Here is a 19,187-nt window from a genome sequence, read left to right on the forward strand (position 1 = left end):
AAATTGATAAGTGGCATGTTGAGCCCATTGAATATTTAATTTTTTTGCCTCAAGCGATTGAATAATGACAAAAAATAATTTTTTTTTTTTTTTTTACACAAAGTTGTCACTAAATGATATATTGCTCACACATGCTATGGGCATATGTGAAATGACACCCCAAAATAAATTCTGCTGCTTCTCCTGAGTACGGGGATACCACATATGTGGGACTTTTTGGGAGCCTAGCCGCGCACCAAGCACCGCCTTCAGGCTTTCTAAGGGCGTTACAGTTTTGAAGGCCATAAAATGCCAAGATGGCACAAACCCCCCCCAAATGACCCCATTTTGGAAAGTAGACACCCCTAAATTTAGGGGTACACTAGTGAGACTAGGTAATAAATGGCGGGTGCCCTGAAACTATAAAAAAAATAACTAACCAACCAGCGTCACCTGTAACAGTTATATGGTGATCACTGGTGAAAGGGTTAACTAGGGGGCAATCAGGGGGCTTTATGCGGTAGTATATGGGGGTCCCTGGCGCTATAAAAAGCTGCAGCGAACCTAAATACTTACCTGCCTAACTAGCGTCACCTGTGACACTAATACAGTGAACAGAAAAACGATCGCTTATTAGGCTGGGTTCACACTGGAGCAATGTGGGAACGCCACGAATGCGCGGCGGGTTCCCGCATCACATGCCTCCCGGCGGCAGTTCACACTGCCCTATGCGAACTGCTGGGAGTGTCAGTGAAATGTTAATGACACCCCCAGATCAGTTCGCATATCGCAGTGCGATCTGCAAACTCGGATCGCATGGTGTGAACACCCATGCGATCCGATTCTGCTGCGGACCAAAAAAAGGGTCCCGTGCGAGTTTGCGGCGGGTGCGACACTAATTCAGCCATACTATCTGTATGGCTTAACACGAATCGCGCAGAGATCGGATGTGATTTGCACTGCAGTGCGGTGCGAATCACATCCGTTCTCATAAACCGCTGCAATGTGAACCCAGCCTTAGTGACACTGGCGACGGGGGTGATCACGGGGTTAAACCTTTATTGGGGTTAGGAGGGTACCTTAGAACTAAAGGGGGCTAACCCTAACTGCCCTAACAGTTATTACAGTCACAAATGACACCAATGCAAAAAAAAAAAAAAGCAATTGGTGTCACTGTGACTGGGGGGGCAGGGGTAATTGGGGGGTGATCGGGGGGTAAAGGGGGGGTGTGAGTGTGCCTGGCATGTTCTACTGTGTAGTGTAGTGCTTGTGCAACTCACCGATGCTCTCTCCTCGGTGCCGGAACGAAAAATACCGACACGGAGGAGAGAATACATCACTTCCTCTCCTGTGTTTACATTACAGGAGAGGAAGTGATGTCACCGGACATTTTCATTCGTCGGGAGCGATCGCGAGGGGGTGGCCATGAATGAATGGCCGTCCCCTCGTCCGGGATCGCTCCCGAATGAATACCGACCGCCGCAGGCACCGGGCGGGGGCCCGATCGGGCCCCCGACCCGCGGGCAGGCAAGGACGTACATGTAAGCCCTTATGCCTGCCCGTGCCATTCTGTCGACGTACATCGTCGTGCGGCGGTCGGCAAGTGGTTAAACAACAACCTGTAGTCTCCACTGGATGCCCATGTAACAGTGACAGCACCGGAGAATAAATGAGAGGCAGGTACAGAGATGTGTCACCTTATAACAAAAAATACCTTCATCACAGGATGCACAGGTAATTAAACAAATTGCACATTTAAAATATTGAAAAATAGGATTTTTTGTACTCCGCATAAAATCCTTTTCTCTGTAATTCACCGACCGACACAGCTCCTCTTTTAGCCATTCAGCGTGTCGCTGAAAAAGACAGCAAAGGCCGATATTTGCCCCTTAAATGGTGCTTAACACCAATTTCTGGTCTACTCCTTGGTGAAGATACAGCAAGCGCCTGGATACAGAAAAGGAGTACGGATGCCATCCTTTCTCCTCACACATGGAGATGTAAGCCTTCCAGGTATGATAATATCTTCCGAGAAGAAGATAACCATGCCCTCAACATAGTTGGGTTCACCGAGTCCGACAGACCCCGGTTCCTCAACACCTGGCTCTCAATAGCCATGCCGGTAAAGCAGGATGGAGAATCGGACCTTGAGACAGAAGATCCTCTTGTAACGGCAGTCGCCATGGGGCGTCCGTCACCAGGTGCACTAGGTCTGCGTACCAAGAACGCTGAGGCCAATCTGGGATAACCAGGATCACTGGGATCCCCTCGACTTCCACTCTGAGGAGCACACGTGGTAACAGTTTCAGTGGAGCAAAGGCGTAGATCAGCTGGTACTGATCCCACGGAGCTACCAGCGCATTTGACGCATCTGCCCATGGATCTCTTGTCCTGGACACGAATCTTGGCACCTTCGCTTGAGACGGGAGGCCAGAAGATCCACATCTAGTGAGCCCCACTTCAGGCACAGTAGCCTGAATACCTCCGGATGCAATGCCCATTCTCCTGGGTCCAGCATCTGTCGACTCAAAAAGTCCACCTGCCAGTTCACCCCTCTCGGGATGTAAATGGCCGACAGGGCCGGTAAGTGTCGCTCTGCCCACCAAAGTATGTGAGCGACCTCCCGTGCAGCGGCTGAGCTTCTCGTTCCCCCTTGGTGATTGACGTAAGCCACAGCCGTGCCATTATCTGTCTGGATCCTGATCGGACACCCCTGACGTCTCATCGACCATGTGGAGAGGAACAGCCTGATCACTCTTAGCTTGAGTGGATTCATCAGCAACTTGGATTCTTCTGCTGACCAGAGGCCCTGAGCCGACTGAACCCCCATCACTCCACCCCAGCCGGATAGGTTGGCGTCTGTTGTGATCCCTGTTCACTTCAGAGGTAGGAACGACTTCCCAGACTTAAACACGGGGACCTCAGCCACCAGTTCAGGGAATCCTTGACTGACAGGCCCACCTGGATCTGCCGATCCAGGGAAAACAGCAATTTGTTCCCACTTTGACAAAATCTCCTTCTGCTGGACTCTGGTGTGGAACTGGGCATATGGTACTGCCTCGAAGGAGGCTAGAAATGAGTCCCAGGACTGGCATGCAGAAGCGGAGCAACGACCACTTGTGGTTCATCAGCAGTTTTACCGCGGATCTGAGAGTCTGCAGTTTGTCTGAAGGGAGAAAAACTCTCGCTTTCTTGGAGTCCAGCAGCAAGCCCAGGTACTCCAGACGCTGGGTTGGTGCAATCACTGACTTCTTTAGGTTCAACAGCCAACTAAATTCTTGCAGGGTCTGTATGGTTCTAATTCTGAGGCAGAAGATGCACTCAGGAGGAGATAGTCTAGGTATCCCACAATTGTGACCCCATGTTGCCACAGCAACGCCAAAACTGTAGCCAATACCTTGATAAAGACTCAGGGGGGTGATGCCAGATCAAAAGGAAGAGCCACAAACTGGTAGTGGGCTTCCAAGACTGCAAAAATCGTAGAAACTTTTGATACCGAAGGCATATGGTTATGTGCAGGTAGGCATCCTTGATGTCTAAGGACACCAGGGAGTCCCCTTGATGGAGTGCAGCAACTACTAAGCGAACTGATTCCATTCTGAACCTCTGCCCTTTCACAAAGTGATTGAGGGCTTTTAGGTCCAAGACTGGACGTACTGCTTCCTTCTTGGGAACTAAAAACAGATGAGTAGAATCCCTGGAAACGTTCCGATTGCAGAACCGGTACAACCACCCCTCGACTCAGCAGGTCCCTTACTGCCCCCAAGAGGGCCTCACGGCAAGCCAGGGATATGGGTACGCTGGAGGGGAAGAAACTGTTTGGGCGGCCAAGAGAGAAACTATCTTGTAGCCTATTGAAATCCGATCGCAGACACATTGGTCAGATAGTTGAGAGGACCACCGGGCTGCAAACTCCCGAAGGCGACTCCTTCATGCGGTAGCACTTTTGTTCACAGACTTGCGGTTCCAGAGACGTTAAATGCAGGAGTGCCCTTTTACCGGGATCTTGGTTACTTTATTTAACCTGGATTCTGGAGGGTCTACCACTGGAGAAGACTGCCACTTCTTGAGCAGGCTTTCCTCAAAAAGGGTAACGCACCGCCATGGATTTGGGGACCGAAAAGGTCCGTTGTGGGCGACCCCATTCCTTGTAAATGAACTTGTCAAAATAAGTCCGATACGGGAATACCTTAGGTGAACGTGCTGGCTTGCGGGACCCAAAAGGGACCGCTACATCATCAGAGGTATCCACTGGCTCTTGAATCTTCAGGGGATCACGCACAGCTGTGATAAGTGCTCCAACAAGCGATTTGTGGCGCACAGACCAGGGCGGGGACTCATCCTCACTGTCCGAACGGTCCTGGTCAGCGTCATCTGAAAAGACAGAACAGGGGTCACCAGCCTCAGCAGGACCCGAGTCTGCATCACAGCTCTCCCCAGAGGATGGGGGGGGCAGCTTTTTTGCACCCTTCTGCCCACGTGCCGCCTCCATCTTGGCAACGAATTGAGGACCGCCGTCAGGGTGTTCAGGGGCACTGCGCATTCAGCAGGCGACCCAGTTGCAAATGCATGGATTTTGGGGGAAGAAACACCAGTTTCTGAAGCCATGCTGATCCTACTCTGTCTGCCATAAGGACAATCACAAGGAAAATGGCCGCTGCAGCCCAGGAGAGAATGCTGCTCTTGCCCACACCTAAAATGGCTGCCGAAGGCAGATCCATGAGGTACAAGGAGAAAACAATGGCGGTGAGCACAGCGCTGCGCAGTACACCAGCATGGCCTCACAGACACCTTTCAGGGGCATGAAGAACAGGACCCAGGACACAGCTAGCCGGCGCACCCAGCCGGCTGTTGATAGCAGATCACAGGCTCAATCATCTTGCGCAAAAAAAGTCACTTCTACAGAAAAAAAAAGCACGGGCCGATGGGCCCACAGGGTTCCTGGTCATTCACTAGGCAAAATAAAACTGATGACTGCATGGCAGGCTGGAGGGTTGTTGCCCAAGGGACCACCCCATTGGCGGAACTAAAGAGTTCTGAGTGTTACACAAGTAATGCCTAGTACTCTCCTAGTAGTGGGCATAACAACCCAATGGCTAAAAAAAGAGGAGCTGTGTCAGCCGGTGAATAGAAGAGAAAAGATATTTCAAATTACAACATGTTAAAGCCTATACAGTGCATCCATAAAGTATTCACAGCACATTACAGCCTTATTCCAAAATTTAATTCATTATTTTCCCCAAAATTCTAGAAAAAAAATAAAATAATGACAACGTGAAAAGAAGGTATGTCTGAAGCATTTGCAATTTTCCTAAAAAAAAAAACAAAAACAAACAGCAAGCACATGTGTATTCACAGTCTTTGCTCAATATCTTGTTGGCACCAAATACAGCCTCAAGTCTTTTGGAGTATGACAAGCTTGGCACAACTATTTTTGGACAGTTTCTACCATTCGTCTTTGCAGGATCTCTTAAGCTCCATCAGGTTGGATGGGGAGCATTGGTGCACAGCCATTTTCAGATCTCTTCAAAGATGTTCAATTGAGTTCAAGTCTGGGCCACTCAAGAATGTTCAGATTTATCCTGTAACCACACCTTTGTCATCTTGGCTGTGTGCTTAGGGTCATTGTCCTATTGGAAGATGAACCTTTGACCCAGTCTGAGGTTCGGAGCGCTCTGGAGCAGGTTTTCATCAAGGATGTCTCTGTACATTGCTACATTCATCTTTCCCTCAATGCTGACTAGTCTCCCAGTTTCAGCTGCTTAAAAAAAAAAAAAAAAATGCCCACAGCATGATGCTGCCACCACCATACTAAACTGTAGAGATGGTATTGGCCAGGTGACAAGCGGAGCCCGCTTTGCTCCAGACATGATTTTTTCCATTCAGACCAAAGAGTTCAATCTGTTTAATCAGACCAGAGAATTTTGATTGTCATGGTCAGAGTATTTCGGGTGCCTTTTGGCAAAATCCAGGCAGGCGGTCATGTGCCTTTTAGTGGAGGAGGAGTGGCTTTCGTCTGGCCACTCTACCATACAGGCCTGATTGGTGAAGTACTGCAGAGATGTTGTTGTCATGGAAGGTTCTCCTCTCTCCATAGAGAAACGATGGAGCTTTGTCAGAGTGAACATTGGGTTCTTGGTCACCTTCCTGACAAAGGCCCTTCTTCCCCCAATGGCTCAATTTGACCAGTCGGCCCACTCTAAGAAGAGAGTCCTGGTGGTTCCAAACTACTTACATTTACGAATGATGGAGGCCACTGAGCTCATTGGGACCTTCAATGCTACAGAAATTTTTCTGTACCCTTCCCCAGATTTATGCCTCGATACAATCCTATCTTAGAATTACATGGACTTCATGGCTTGGTTTGTGCTTTGACATGCACTGTTAACTATGTGACCTTATATAGACAAGTGTGTGCCTTTCCAAATCATGTCATCAACTGACTTTACCACAGGTGGACCCCAATCAAGTTGTAGAATCATCTCAAGCCTTATCAGTGGAAACAGGATGCACCTGAGCTCACTTTTGAGTGTGATGGCAAAAACGTAATACTTGTTTACACGTGATTTTTTTCATTTATTATTTATAATAAATTTGTAAAGATTTCAAACAAACGTCTTTCATATTGTAATTATTGTTTGTAGAATTTTGAGGAAAACAATGAATTTAATCCATTTTTAATACACCCTGTAACATATCAAAATGTGGAAAAAGTCTAGTGCTGTTAATACTTTGTGGATGCACTGTATATAAGATTTTTCTGATTGGATTTACATATTGTGACGGTATGTGAGGCGAGGTCATCGATATATTTCACCTCGCATTTGTTCTTTTGTCAGACTGGAATCCAGCCCGGGATTTTCCTGCCTCTGTGCTCTGGCCTGAGACTCAGAAGGGAATCAGAGAGATAGAAGCCCTGTTTGTTTGGATTGAAAAGGAAAGTTTGCTTTACCTCATGTTTAGTGGGTGACAGGGACCAGCCCCACACCGTATAGAGAGCAGTGTACTAGTGTATGGTTTTGTTTAGCACCCGACGGCCAGGATTTGTTTTACCTTTTTTATTCTTAGGACTTTGCAAACCACCTGTAAATAAAGCTGGCAACCTGCCAGATTTTAAAGAAACTGCCTGTACACCGACTTTAATTTGCGGCTGCAAGGATAAACCTCAAAATAGTTAAGTAGGTGCAGACAAGAGGTTGCTAGCACTGCATGAAATCTTTAAGTCTAACTTCCCCACAAAGGGGAAGTTCTGTTATTTTGCATCCCACCCACTCCACATTTAGTACCTTTTGCTGGGGAGGAAGGGAGTGGGTACCTGGTTTTGACAGGTACCTGCTTCCACTTCCGGTCAGATCGCTGCAGTGTTTTAAGCGGAAGTCCTTTATTTGGGAAGGCGGTCATGCAGGCTTTTCACTATATGCCAGGGAACAAAACTGTGTTCCATGCATCGCCCTGCAAAAGAAGCTCTCCATTTCTTACTGGACTTGTAAAAACCATTAGACACATTCAGAAGTCCATGCAGGTGCTCTTAATGTTAACGATTTCAGAAGATAACCTGCATCAGTTTTAGCCAACAGACATTTTATAGAAAGTCTTCTGTGTTTATGCTAAAGAATCCAAAAAGCAGAGACACGGTTGTTAAAAAATTTAAGTTAATTGCAAAACATTATGAAGAGGTATACCATATTATTCAGTCTGTCCTCCAAAGACTCATGACTCCAGTTAGGCAGATCTTGATCCATAACGCCCTCCTCAGGTGTTCCTCCCCCTGTAGCCATTTTGTAAACAAGTACTTTGAAGAAAGGAGCGACTCAAAACCTGGAAATTATTTCACAAAAAAACAAACAAACACACAATAAGTTCTCTGAAACAAAAACATGATGAAGCAGATGTGGTAGGCTCCTCCACTACTGACTGACCCTGCCTCACTATGCTCTTAAAATGTAAGTAAACCCCCTTATCGTTTTCAGCCAAGGAGGCTGCCATCTTTGCCTCTGTTTAATCTAAAACTGCCATGATGCTGCACATGTGATCAGTTATGACACCAGCCATTGGATGGTTTGACGTTTGGTTGAAAGCACAACCAATAGCAGTGTTACATTTCCGACATGTGCCACAAATGATACTGTTTTTATGAATGGGTTTACTTCCGCTTTAACAGCAAACTCTAAACTGCGGGCAGCAGGCTAAAAGCGTCCCTTTGTTTGCTTTATTTGAGGCATTATTTCACCCTCTGGTAGCAAAGATGAGGCACCATTCCTTCCACTGACACCAACACTGGAGCATAATTCCTTCCACTAACAATTATAAGGCATTAGACCTCCAACTGACCCTAGCAATGGGGTACTTTTCCTCTTCCTACTTACCAAAGTAGCTTAGTAAATGTTTTTGCTCCCACTGACCATTAAGCCTGAGCGAACATTTCATACTTACCTGCTCTGTGCAATGGTTTTATACAGAGCAGCCCTGATCCACCACTTCTGGGTTCCCTGCTGGTGGTCTTTTCTTTTCCCATTCCCTGAGTGCCCCCTTAGGAAGCAGCTATGCTTGCTATGGGGGGGCACTCATGTGGGCTTGATCGTGAGCCACACTGCCTGCGACTATTGAAGCAGGGCACCCCATGCTCACTCAAGATTCCCATGAGAGAGGGGAGAGAAGAGAGCGCTGTGTATGTCTGGATCGAGATCGGCCTCAGGTAAATATTTTGGGGGGCTTAGAGGAGCTGACATTAAAAGGATTGTTTACCTTAATGCAGAGAATGTGTTCAGGTAAAAACACATTTTACTATTACAACCACTGGAAGAACAGTAAACTAGGGCTGTTTGTTAAGGAAGTTTGAAGAACTCTGCCTTAAAGGATCTAAAATATTTTTGGATAGAGTACAGAAAAGGATTAAACCCATAAGGTTATTTTTTTTCCGTTTTCATGTTGCAGGTCCCCTTTCAATTCCTGTCCTAGAGACAAAAAAAAAGTAGAAGGAATCTCCCCAAAGCTAGAGAGAGATCCATCTTTGATGTCACTGAAATATTTGTACTATTTGGATGACATACCTTCTCCTCCTTCAGCGAAGACAACCCCATCACCTTCTACTTTGGTGGTAATGCTCACCAGAATAGTCATAGCAAAGGGGTTTCCACTTTGGGCAGGCAGCAGTGATCTTAAAAAGTAACTAAACCCAAAATAAAAAAAAATATTTATCTTGTAGCATGCCAATCAATGGGTGTGGTGGCTGCAAAAGTTTTCTATTTTCCGGCTTTTAGTCCTTTATTTCTCACCTGGCAATTGGCCAGTAATACACCTGTAGAGCGACTACATTCACTCCTCCACATCAAAATAAATAGAAAACCTCCATATACACTACCCACAGTTCACATGCCGGAGGCCCAAGACTGGTGAAGAACCGGCTCAGGTGACTATGGTGCTGGATCCTTGGACAGGTGAGCGTCTGTTGATAAAAGGCTACAAGCCACAGTTTTTGCAGCTGCTGACTTTAAAGCGGGGTTCCACCCTAAAGTGGAACTTCCGCTGATCGGAACACTCCCCCCCCCTCCGGTGTCACAATTGGCACCTTACAGGGGGGAGGGGGGTGGAGATACCTGTCAAAGACAGGTATTTACACCCATTTCCGGGCATAGACTCCCGTGGGAGTCTATGTCATTTCCTGTCCTGCCGCGCTGTCTGCTGGGACACACACAGGTCCCAGTGACAGCGCGAACAATTCCTATTGCGCTGCGCGACTCGCGCATGCGCAGTAGGGAACCGGGAAGTGAAGCCGATTCGCTTCAGTTCCTGGTTCCCTCACCTAGAATGGTGACGGCAGCAGCCGAGAGCCGAGCGATCCATCGATCGGCCTCGGCATCACTGGAGCCCAGGACAGGTGAGTGTCCATTTATTAAAAGTCAGCAGCTGTAGTATTTATAGCTGCTGGCTTTTAATAATTTTTTTTTTTAGGTGGAATCCCCCTTTAAATTTTTGCAGAATTGACTAAAGCTCCTCTTTTATCACCTCTTCTCACATAGAATAAATTCAGTTCCCCTAATGTTTCCTCATCACTGAGCTCCTCCATGCCTCTCATCAGTTTGGTTTCCCTTCTCTGCACTCTCTCCTGTTAGGCAATATCTTTTTTGTGAGGTTTTACAGATGACTTTTACAGAGGCAACATTTTTTCTCTCTGGAGTCTATACATCTTTTAATACAAGAAAAATCATTTTGTTAGCTTTAGAATCTGCAGACGTGAAGAGCATGCCGTTATTGATTGATCGACAGCTATTGTTGATTGATTTGTGACTAAATGTATAAAGTCCAAACTCCAGCTAATACACTTGAAGCAATTACAGCAACAGTTTTTTTTTCTCCTCCCTTTTGGGATAAAGCCTTCACATAACAGCTGACCATTGTAAGCACCCCGGTCAGTAGTTTGTCCCAACCCCAATACATCTGCAGGACATCTCAGGCTGTTAAGGGAAGTTGAAAAAGAGACTGTAGCTCTTCCTGCAGCCAAAAAATAATAATGGTTTTACTCCCATCATGCAAATGAAGTGCTGGTCCACATCAGTGTGCTCTGCAACATCGCATGCGATTTGCACTGCACTGCAAATTCCGTGCAATGCGATTTCAGCCATACAAATAGTATGGCCGATATTGCATCACAGAGGACCTTTTTTTTGGTCCACATGGGTGTGCACACCCATGAGATCCAATTCACATCTGAAATGTCAGTTCACAGTGCGATATGTGAGCTGAAATGGGGGTGTCGTTAACACTGTACTGATACTCATGGCAGTTTGCATAAGGAAGTGTCAACTGCTGTGCAAGTCATGTACAATGCGGGAACCTGCAGTGGATTTGCAGGGTTCCCGCATCGCACAAGCGTGAACAGAGCCTCAAAACACAAACTAAAAAAAGCCAAAAAAAAAAAAAAGATATCCATTATGACAGGCCCAGTGGATGGGTAGAGCACATCACCAGCATCCACCTGAAGAGAAAATACCTTGGGGTGAGCTTACTCTTTGAAAAGTAGAAATCTTGTTCTTGTTATTTGTACTTTACACAGACATATTTTCCATTAAAAAAAAAAAAAAAAGAAAAAAAAAAAGTATATTGCTCAATTAGATTACTACAGAATATAAAACATTATCACACTCATATTTTTCTCTAATGTAAACTGCTGCAGGTATATATTAAAGATAATATATTTTCTATAAGTATAGTCATCACTAGAATTACTGTTTACAAAAGGTGGAGAAGACAAATAAGCAAACCAATAGGGAAAAGCTATGCAAGTACAAAGCAGTTGCACAAGATGCATGTGAAGTGTTTTCATGTCTTGTCAGCAGAAGATGAACAAACCAGCACTATCTAAGCCATAATCATACACATCTATGCTCTGCTATGACTGGGACCCCACAATATAACAAACCTGCCTGTATCAGGTAGACATTGATGAAAGGAGGAAAAGAACGCCGAGGATGAGAGGTGATTATATTGCGAGCCTTTAGCCCCTCCCTCCCCACAGTATGGAGGTATGAAGTGTTTACAGTCTCCACAGCAACTATACCCGTCATTCCAACTCTTTTTCCATAGAGATCAGAAAGAAAATACATACAAGAAGCTCCTAATTAATGCTATTATGGATGGCAGGGCCAGACTAGCGGTGTAATAGGTCAGCAGAAAGACAGGAATACGGAGCAAGCCGAGGCAGAGCAGACAGACACCACAAAGGAAAACACGAGGCAGTATAGATCTATCACAAGCCACCGTTGCTAGCTACGGGTCCGTGTACCCTGACCACCAAACCTACCAAAGATCGCCGGGCTCAGCTTGACATCTGCCCGCAATCTAACATCGACCAGTTCGCAGCGATGCAGAGGAATGTACGATATGGGGAGGAGAATCTCCGCCAGGGGGCGGGCTGACAATAACGAGCCATCCCGCCACCGTGCACACAGTCCGCGCCAATACACCGCCATTAGCCGCCACCAGGTGACGCCAAAGCTGCCATCAACAATACAAACAGTCACATTAGGAACTGGATCGTTATCTGCCCGCTGATCACACAGCCCGGAACTGAGAAAGCACGGCAGAGGGAGATAGACGTCTATCCATATACACGCACTACACTCTGCCACCCGAACTCACCAATCCAAAGTCATCATACATTCCCTTCCATTGCTCTGGGCACGAATGACAAAGGACTCGGAGTGCACCACAGGGGGTTAACCACCAGCGATCTCTACAAGGATGAGCTGCCCATAGACTGATAGTATTCCCTACAAATTTCTAATTACATTCGCATGTTTGAAGGATTTTGTTTGCTTTTAATGTTTGAGTTTGGAATGAATGGACTTTACCAAACCAAATCCACATATACTGTAAGGTCCTTTTCACATGCAAGGTTTGATCGGGTCTGCCTGTCCGTTTGTCAAGTGGACCCAATCAGACCCTTCATTCTCCCCAATGGACAGACTTGTGTCCATTTACACCCAGCTACCTCCGATCCAACCCGGCAAAAACCAACACAAGGGGATCCACATCCACAGTAATGTGTAAACGTACAGCACGTCCTTTACATCCGACGGCCCATAGGGCAGCATGAGCTCTGCGTAAGCGACATGGACCTCTCATACGACTGCTCTGCTAGCAGGGGATCAGCGATTGATCCAATATTAAAGCGGTTGTATAGTCATTTTTGGGACTTTTACCTAATGGAAAGCCTAAAATAAAGCTTACCTGTAGGTAAATTTTTTTATCTCCTACGGTTTAGGAGATATTCCCTCGCAATGCGCCGCAGACTGCAGCGGCGCATGCACACAGGGGATTCTCGGCTGAAAGCCTGGCAGACGCCGGACCCTGCCAGGAAGAAATCTCCCACACGCATGCGCGGGAGTGACGATATCGCAGCTCCAGCCACTCACAGCGCCGGAGGCACGATACCCGGAAGAAATGCAGAGGGAGCATGTCAGCTCCCTCAGCGTGGATCGGGCTATATGTTGGGGCCTCGTTCTAAGTTAAGAATTTCATAATAAGCTAGTATGAGGTGCATACTAGCTCATTATGCCTTTTCCTTTGCAGGTGAGCAAAAAAAAAAAAAAAAAAAAAAAAAAACACACATCAGCAGGTATACAACCGCTTAAGAAAAGAAAAAACAGATTCAGCCACTGTGAAAGAGCAAGGCTGGCCAGGTGGTTGAACAAAAGAACATGACTTGAATCCCCCATCCACACACTCAAAGTGGATAGGGGAAGGACTCCTGCTGAGCGATTGCATCAGCACAGTGGGCTATAGGCGGCGGAGCTGATCAAGAGAATTTTTCCCAACAGGCTTGGTCATACACAAATCAATTTATGGATCAAAAATCAGCAGGTCTCTGCTGAACTGATTGTATTTCGACCCTCGTATGGCCAGCTTTCGAATATTCGTACATATGAGAACTTTTATACTAAGCCGCGCTAACTTATATAAACATCAAATTGTGCAACAATTGAAAAATCGTGAACAGTTAGGCCCCTTTCACACATGCGGATGATATGTCCGTATTTCATCCATCCGTTTGCGGATGAAATACGGACATCCATTCATCCCTATGGGATAGCGGGTGTCTGCGGATGAGCATCCGCAGACACCCGCTATTGTCCGCCTCCGCAAATGTCCGATTCTGCAGACGGAGGAAAAACCCAATTTTTCTGTCCGTCTGCAGAGCGGATCGGATGACACACGGTCCGTGCTCGTCCGATCCCCATAGAGGAGAGCGGAGAGCTGACAGGGCGGTCCCCGCACAGTGTGCGGAGACCGCCCTGTCCGCAGCCGGCTCAGCGGGGACAACGGAGCGATCCCCGCTGAGCGAGCGGATCATCACGGGGCGGATCATTACTGATCCGCCCCATGTGAAAGGGGCCTTAATATCCTCTTACACATAAATTAGTGTACACTTGTGTCATAAATAACAAAATACATATATGGATTATAAATGCAAATCACTCATTCCTTGCGGTATAGAGTCACATAACATATGCTTATAATAACATAGGCACTAAAAAAACTCTACACAAAAACACACACCCAGTGTATGAACAATAAGTCCAAGTGTATAAATCACAGCAGACTGCTTTTTTATAGAAAACTGTGAACAGAAGTCCTCCACAAATAAAACAAAGAATCAAAAAAGATCCATTGCAATAGTGCTTGAGCCACCACCGAAACACAAATAAATTTGCCGCTTACCAGAAGGGCATGACCCCCCACTACAGAGGGTCACAAAAGGCCTTTAGATATGAGCACGTCTTCCAGCCTGGCGGGGTCCTTAGTGTTCTCCCTGCATCACCACTCCAAATAAGGGTTGTAAAGTAAAAACTCCCAGGAGTCTTTCTTATATATCCAAAAGGACTCGGGGTGGAGACATCAAAACCATAAAAGAAAGATATTACTCCAAATAGTGTAAAACCCTTTATTACCAGAGATAAAAAAAAGTAAAAAATTGCACTTACAGTGTATAAAAGATCAGAAAGCCTTGAGTCCGTTGCGCCGGCCGGACGCACACAGACAGACCCGTTCTCCTGAAACCGTTACAAACACGAGGTGACGTTTAGCGTATCGCTCAGCCCTACGCGTTTCGCAAAAAAAAATTGCGTCATCCAGGGGCACGTGGTCTTTTATACACTAAGTGCAATTTTACTTTTTTTATCTCTGGTAATAAAGGGTTTTACACTATTTGGAGTTCTATCTTTCTCTTATGGCTTTGATGTCTCCACCCCGAGTCCTTTTGGATCTATAAGAAAGACCCCTGGGAGTATTTACTTTACAACCCTTATTTGGAGTGGTGATGCAGGGAGAACACTAAGGACCCCGCCAGGCTGGAAGACGTGCTCATATCTAAAGGCCCTTTGTGACCCTCTGTAGTGGGGGGTCATGCCCTTCTGGTAAGCGGCAAATTTATTTGTGTTTCGTGGTGGCTCAAGCACTATTGCAATGGACCCAGCAATGGATCTTTTTTGATTCTTTATGTTTTATTTGTGGAGGACTTCTGTTCACAGTTTTCTATAAAAAAGCAGTCTGCTGTGATTTATACACTTGGACTTATTGTTCATACACTGGGTGTGTGTTTTGTGTAGAGTTTTTTTAGTGCCTATGTTATTATAGGCATATGTTATGTGACTCTATACCGCAAGTAATGAGTGATTTGCATTTATAATCCATATATGCAGTTTGTTATTTATGACACAAGTGTACACTAATTTATGTGTAGAGGATATTAACTGTTCACGATTTTTCAATTGTTGCACAATTTGATGTTTATATAAGTTAGCGCGGCTTAGTATATTTTTCGTTTTGTTTTCCTGTAGTTATGTGACAGCTGCAGCAAAACTTTTCTTATTCAAGAGCTTCACATATGATTGATTTTTATGTTTCACCTTAGCGCAGTTTTTTTCCCCCTTTTTTTTTTATATGAAAACATTTTCCATCCTGCTCCTTTGCATTTTCTCATCACAGCGGTTGAAAAATTATCCATTTGGCCCACTAAATGATTAGAAAAACAAAATTCTTCTTAGGACATTAATTTCCTAACAATTTAAGTTAGGAAATTCTACCCATCGCTGGCCAGTTTTATTCCTCCATCAGATTCAGTCAGATTATAGCAAGTCTAATCAAAATTCTTTCCTATGTACAATCACAAATCCAGACAAAATGATATGGATTTGAATACAATAGTTTATGTTTAGTAGTGCAGTCAGGGTTTTCAAGGTGTTCTGTGGATTGAATTTCGATCCATGTATTGCCGTTCCTGTCTATGAGAAGTTGATCTATAAATCGACTTCTCAAAAACAGGACTGGTAGAAATAGACTGCTGATCTGTATATTCTGATGGCAGAGAGGTGGGGAATTCTCCCAGCTGTCATAGTACAATAAAATGCAGTGAGGATTCCCGCTTGCACATTGAATGTGTGGATACGGCAATCAGTTCAGTTTTAAGCCCGCTGGCTTTTAAATGAAAAATATTATATTTATTTAATAGATTAGATAGATATAGATATATCTATCCATCATGTATAGGCAGCCTATGTCCTGTTCTAAGCTGACAACACAGCATTTTTATGTTGTCAGTTTTGAACAGTTTTTTTGCCACTACCCATTGCTACAACATAAAGTCTAAAAATTCTGTAGTGCCAAGAAGAAAAGTGAGCACTGGACAGCTGTTATTTTTTTGAACAGATATACTGTAACAAAATGTTTCCACTGGTATATTTACCAGGCCATAATAAAATAAGTTCTGTCTTGGGTCTTCCATCTTTCCAAACTGCAGATCAGAAGCAAAAATTGAAATCTGCTTATAATTACCCTTGTGGGTTTGTTTTTTGGTTGATAACCAAGATAACGCACCACTTAAAATGTACTGTACAATGCAGAACTATATCTAAATGCATTCCACTGTGTATTCAATATATGTCACTTTCTGGACTATAACTTGGTAAACATGTTACAATGTAAAACTGTATTTTGTTACATAACTAATCTGTATTAACTACTTCCGTCACACTGTATTTCAGCAGCAGTCTTACAAGCGCACTTTTTTTGGAAAAAATACACTTTTTTTAATGTAAAAACAGGACAACAATAAAGTTAGCCCAATTTCTTTTATATTGTGAAAGATGATATTTTTACGCAGAGTAAACTGATACCCAACATGTCACTCTTCAAAACTGTGCCCGCCCGTGGAATGGCAACAAACTTTTAGCCATAAAAATCTCCATAGGCATTGTTCAAAAATTTCTACAGGATACCAGTTTTGGAGTTAGAGGAGGTCTAGGGCTAGAATTATTGCTCTCGTTCTAACGATCACGGCGATACCTCACCTTTGGTTTGAACACCGTTTTCATATGCAGGTGCTACTCACGTACGCGTTCACTTCTGCGCGCGAGCTCGTTGGGATGGGGCGCTTTAAAAAAAAAAAAAAAAATTTTTTCTTATTTTGACAGTTTAAAAAATAAAATAAAATTGTTGAGTCACTTTTATTGTAAACATCCCTTGTAATAGAAAAAAGGCATGACAGGACCTCTTAAATATGAGATCTGGGGTCAAAAAGACCTCAGATTTCATATTTACACTAATATGCAATTAACAAAAAATAAATAATATGAATACATTTCTCCATTGAGAGCTATGGGCGGAAGTGACGTTTGACATCACATCCGCCCTCCCATGCCATGGAGACAAAGGGAAACCATTTCCCTCAGTCAGCTGCCTGGCATCCATGGGAGAGGACAGGATCGTCTCTGCCGCTACTGGCGGAGACAACTGGAGCATGGCGGGAGGGGGCATCTCTCCTGCCAACGATAACAGTGATCTTACGACAAATTTGCCACGTAGACTACTTATATTCACCCCCTGCCCTGCTGCCATAAACCCAGCATTTAGCGTCAAAGTACCGATGTACGGATATTTGCGCAAAGTGGTTAACCACTTGCTTACTGGGCACTTAAACCCCCCTCCTGTCCAGACCAATTTTCAGCTTTCAGCGCTGATGCATTGTGAATGACAATTGCGCGGTCATACAACACCGTACCCAAAGGAAATTTTTATCATATTTTTCCCACAAAATAGAGCTCTCTTTTGGTGGTATTTAATTACAGTTGGGAGTTTTATTTTTTGCTAAACAAAAAAAATAAATCATGTTTAATAGTTTGTTATAAAATTTTGCAAACAGGTTATTTTTCTCCTTCATTGAAATGTGCTGATGAGGTAGCACCGATAAGCACAGTTAAGGTGGCACCGATAGGCACAGTTAAGGCAGTACTGATGGGCACAGATAAGGCGGCACGGATGGGCAAAGATAAGGCGGCACGGATGGGCGGCACGGATGGGTACCACTGATACAGTGCCTTGCGAAAGTATTCGGCCCCCTTGAACTTTTCAACCTTTTGCCACATTTCAGGCTTCAAACATAAAGATATAAAATTTTAATTTTTTTGTGAAGAATCACCAACAAGTGGGACACAATTGTGAAGTGGAACGAAATCTATTGGAAAATGTAAACTCTTTTAGCAAATAAAAAACTGAAAAGTGGTGCGTGCAAAATTATTCGGCCCCTTTACTTTCAGTGCAGCAAACTCACTCCAGAAGTTCAGCGAGGATCTCTGAATGATCCAATGTTGTCCTAAATGACTGATGGTGATAAATAGAATCCACCTGTGTGTAATCAAGTCTCTGTATAAATGCACCTGCTCTGTGATAGTCTCAGGGTTCTGTTGAAAGCACAGAGAGCATCATGAAGACCAAGGAACACACCAGGCAGGTCCGTAATACTGTTGTGGAGAAGTTTAAAGCCAGATTTGGATACAAAAAGATTTCCCAAGCTTTAAAACATCCCAAGGAGCACTGTGCAAGCGATCATTTTGAAATGGAAGGAGTATCAGACCACTGCAAATCTACCAAGACCTGGCCGTCCCTCTAAACTTTCAGCTCAGACAAAGAGAAGACTGATCAGAGATGCAGCCAAGAGGCCCATGATCACTCTGGATGAACTGCAGAGAACTACAGCTGAGGTGGGAGAGTCTGTCCATAGGACAACAATCAGTCGTACACTGCACAAATCTGGCCTTTATGGAAGAGTGGCAAGAAGAAAGCCATTTCTCAAAGATATCCATAAAAAGTCTCATCTAAAGTTTGCCACAAGCCACCTGGGAGACACACCAAACATGTGGAAGAAGGTGCTCTGGTCAGATGAAACCAAAATCAAACTTTTTGCCCACAATGCAAAACGATATGTTTGGCGTAAAAGCAACACAGCTCATCACCCTCAACACACCATCCCCACTGTCAAACATGGTGGTGGCAGCATCATGGTTTGGGCCTGCTTTTCTTCAGCATTGACAGGGAAGATGGTTAAAATTGAGGGGAAGATGGATGCAGCCAAATACAGGACCATTCTGGATGAAAACCTGTTGGAGTCTGCAAAAGACCCGAAACTGGGACCGAGATTTATCTTCCAACAAGACAATGATCCCAAACATACAGCAAAATCTACAAAGGAACGGTTCACAAATAAACGTATCCAGGTGTTAGAATGGCCAAGTCAAAGTCCAGACCTGAATCCAATCGAGAATCTGTGGAAAGAGCTGAAAACTGCTGTTTACAAACGCTCTCCATCCAACCTCACTGAGCTCGAGCGGTTTTGCAAGGAAGAATAGGCAAGAATTTCAGTCTCTCGATGTGCA

At 44.8% G+C, this 19,187-nt stretch overlaps 1 protein-coding gene across 9 annotated transcripts in view; it reads right to left on the minus strand.

Moving 5' to 3' along the window:
* The window catches only part of PCM1 (pericentriolar material 1), a 223,456-nt gene that overhangs the window by 195,555 nt on the left and 8,714 nt on the right, over positions 1–19,187 (minus strand). For 5 of the 9 annotated variants that reach the window (XM_077477381.1, XM_077477380.1, XM_077477379.1 and 2 more), the window contains exons 1-2: positions 11,780–11,912; positions 7,662–7,797 (exon numbers count right to left, since the gene is read on the minus strand). In XM_077477381.1, the coding sequence (XP_077333507.1) occupies positions 7,662–7,757 (96 nt within the window). In that variant the 5' untranslated portion in view covers positions 7,758–7,797; positions 11,780–11,912. Of the gene's footprint in view, positions 1–7,661; positions 7,798–11,398; positions 11,502–11,779; positions 11,913–16,826; positions 16,910–19,187 lie in introns of those variants that run through there. The other 4 variants (XM_077477375.1, XM_077477377.1, XM_077477376.1 and 1 more) reach the window with 4 other exon arrangements.

This window comes from Lithobates pipiens, unplaced genomic scaffold (genome assembly GCF_037356315.1).
Source record: "Lithobates pipiens isolate NorthernLeopardFrog02 unplaced genomic scaffold, aLitPip1_a1.2 Scaffold_13, whole genome shotgun sequence".
Lineage (NCBI taxonomy): Eukaryota > Metazoa > Chordata > Amphibia > Anura > Ranidae > Lithobates > Lithobates pipiens.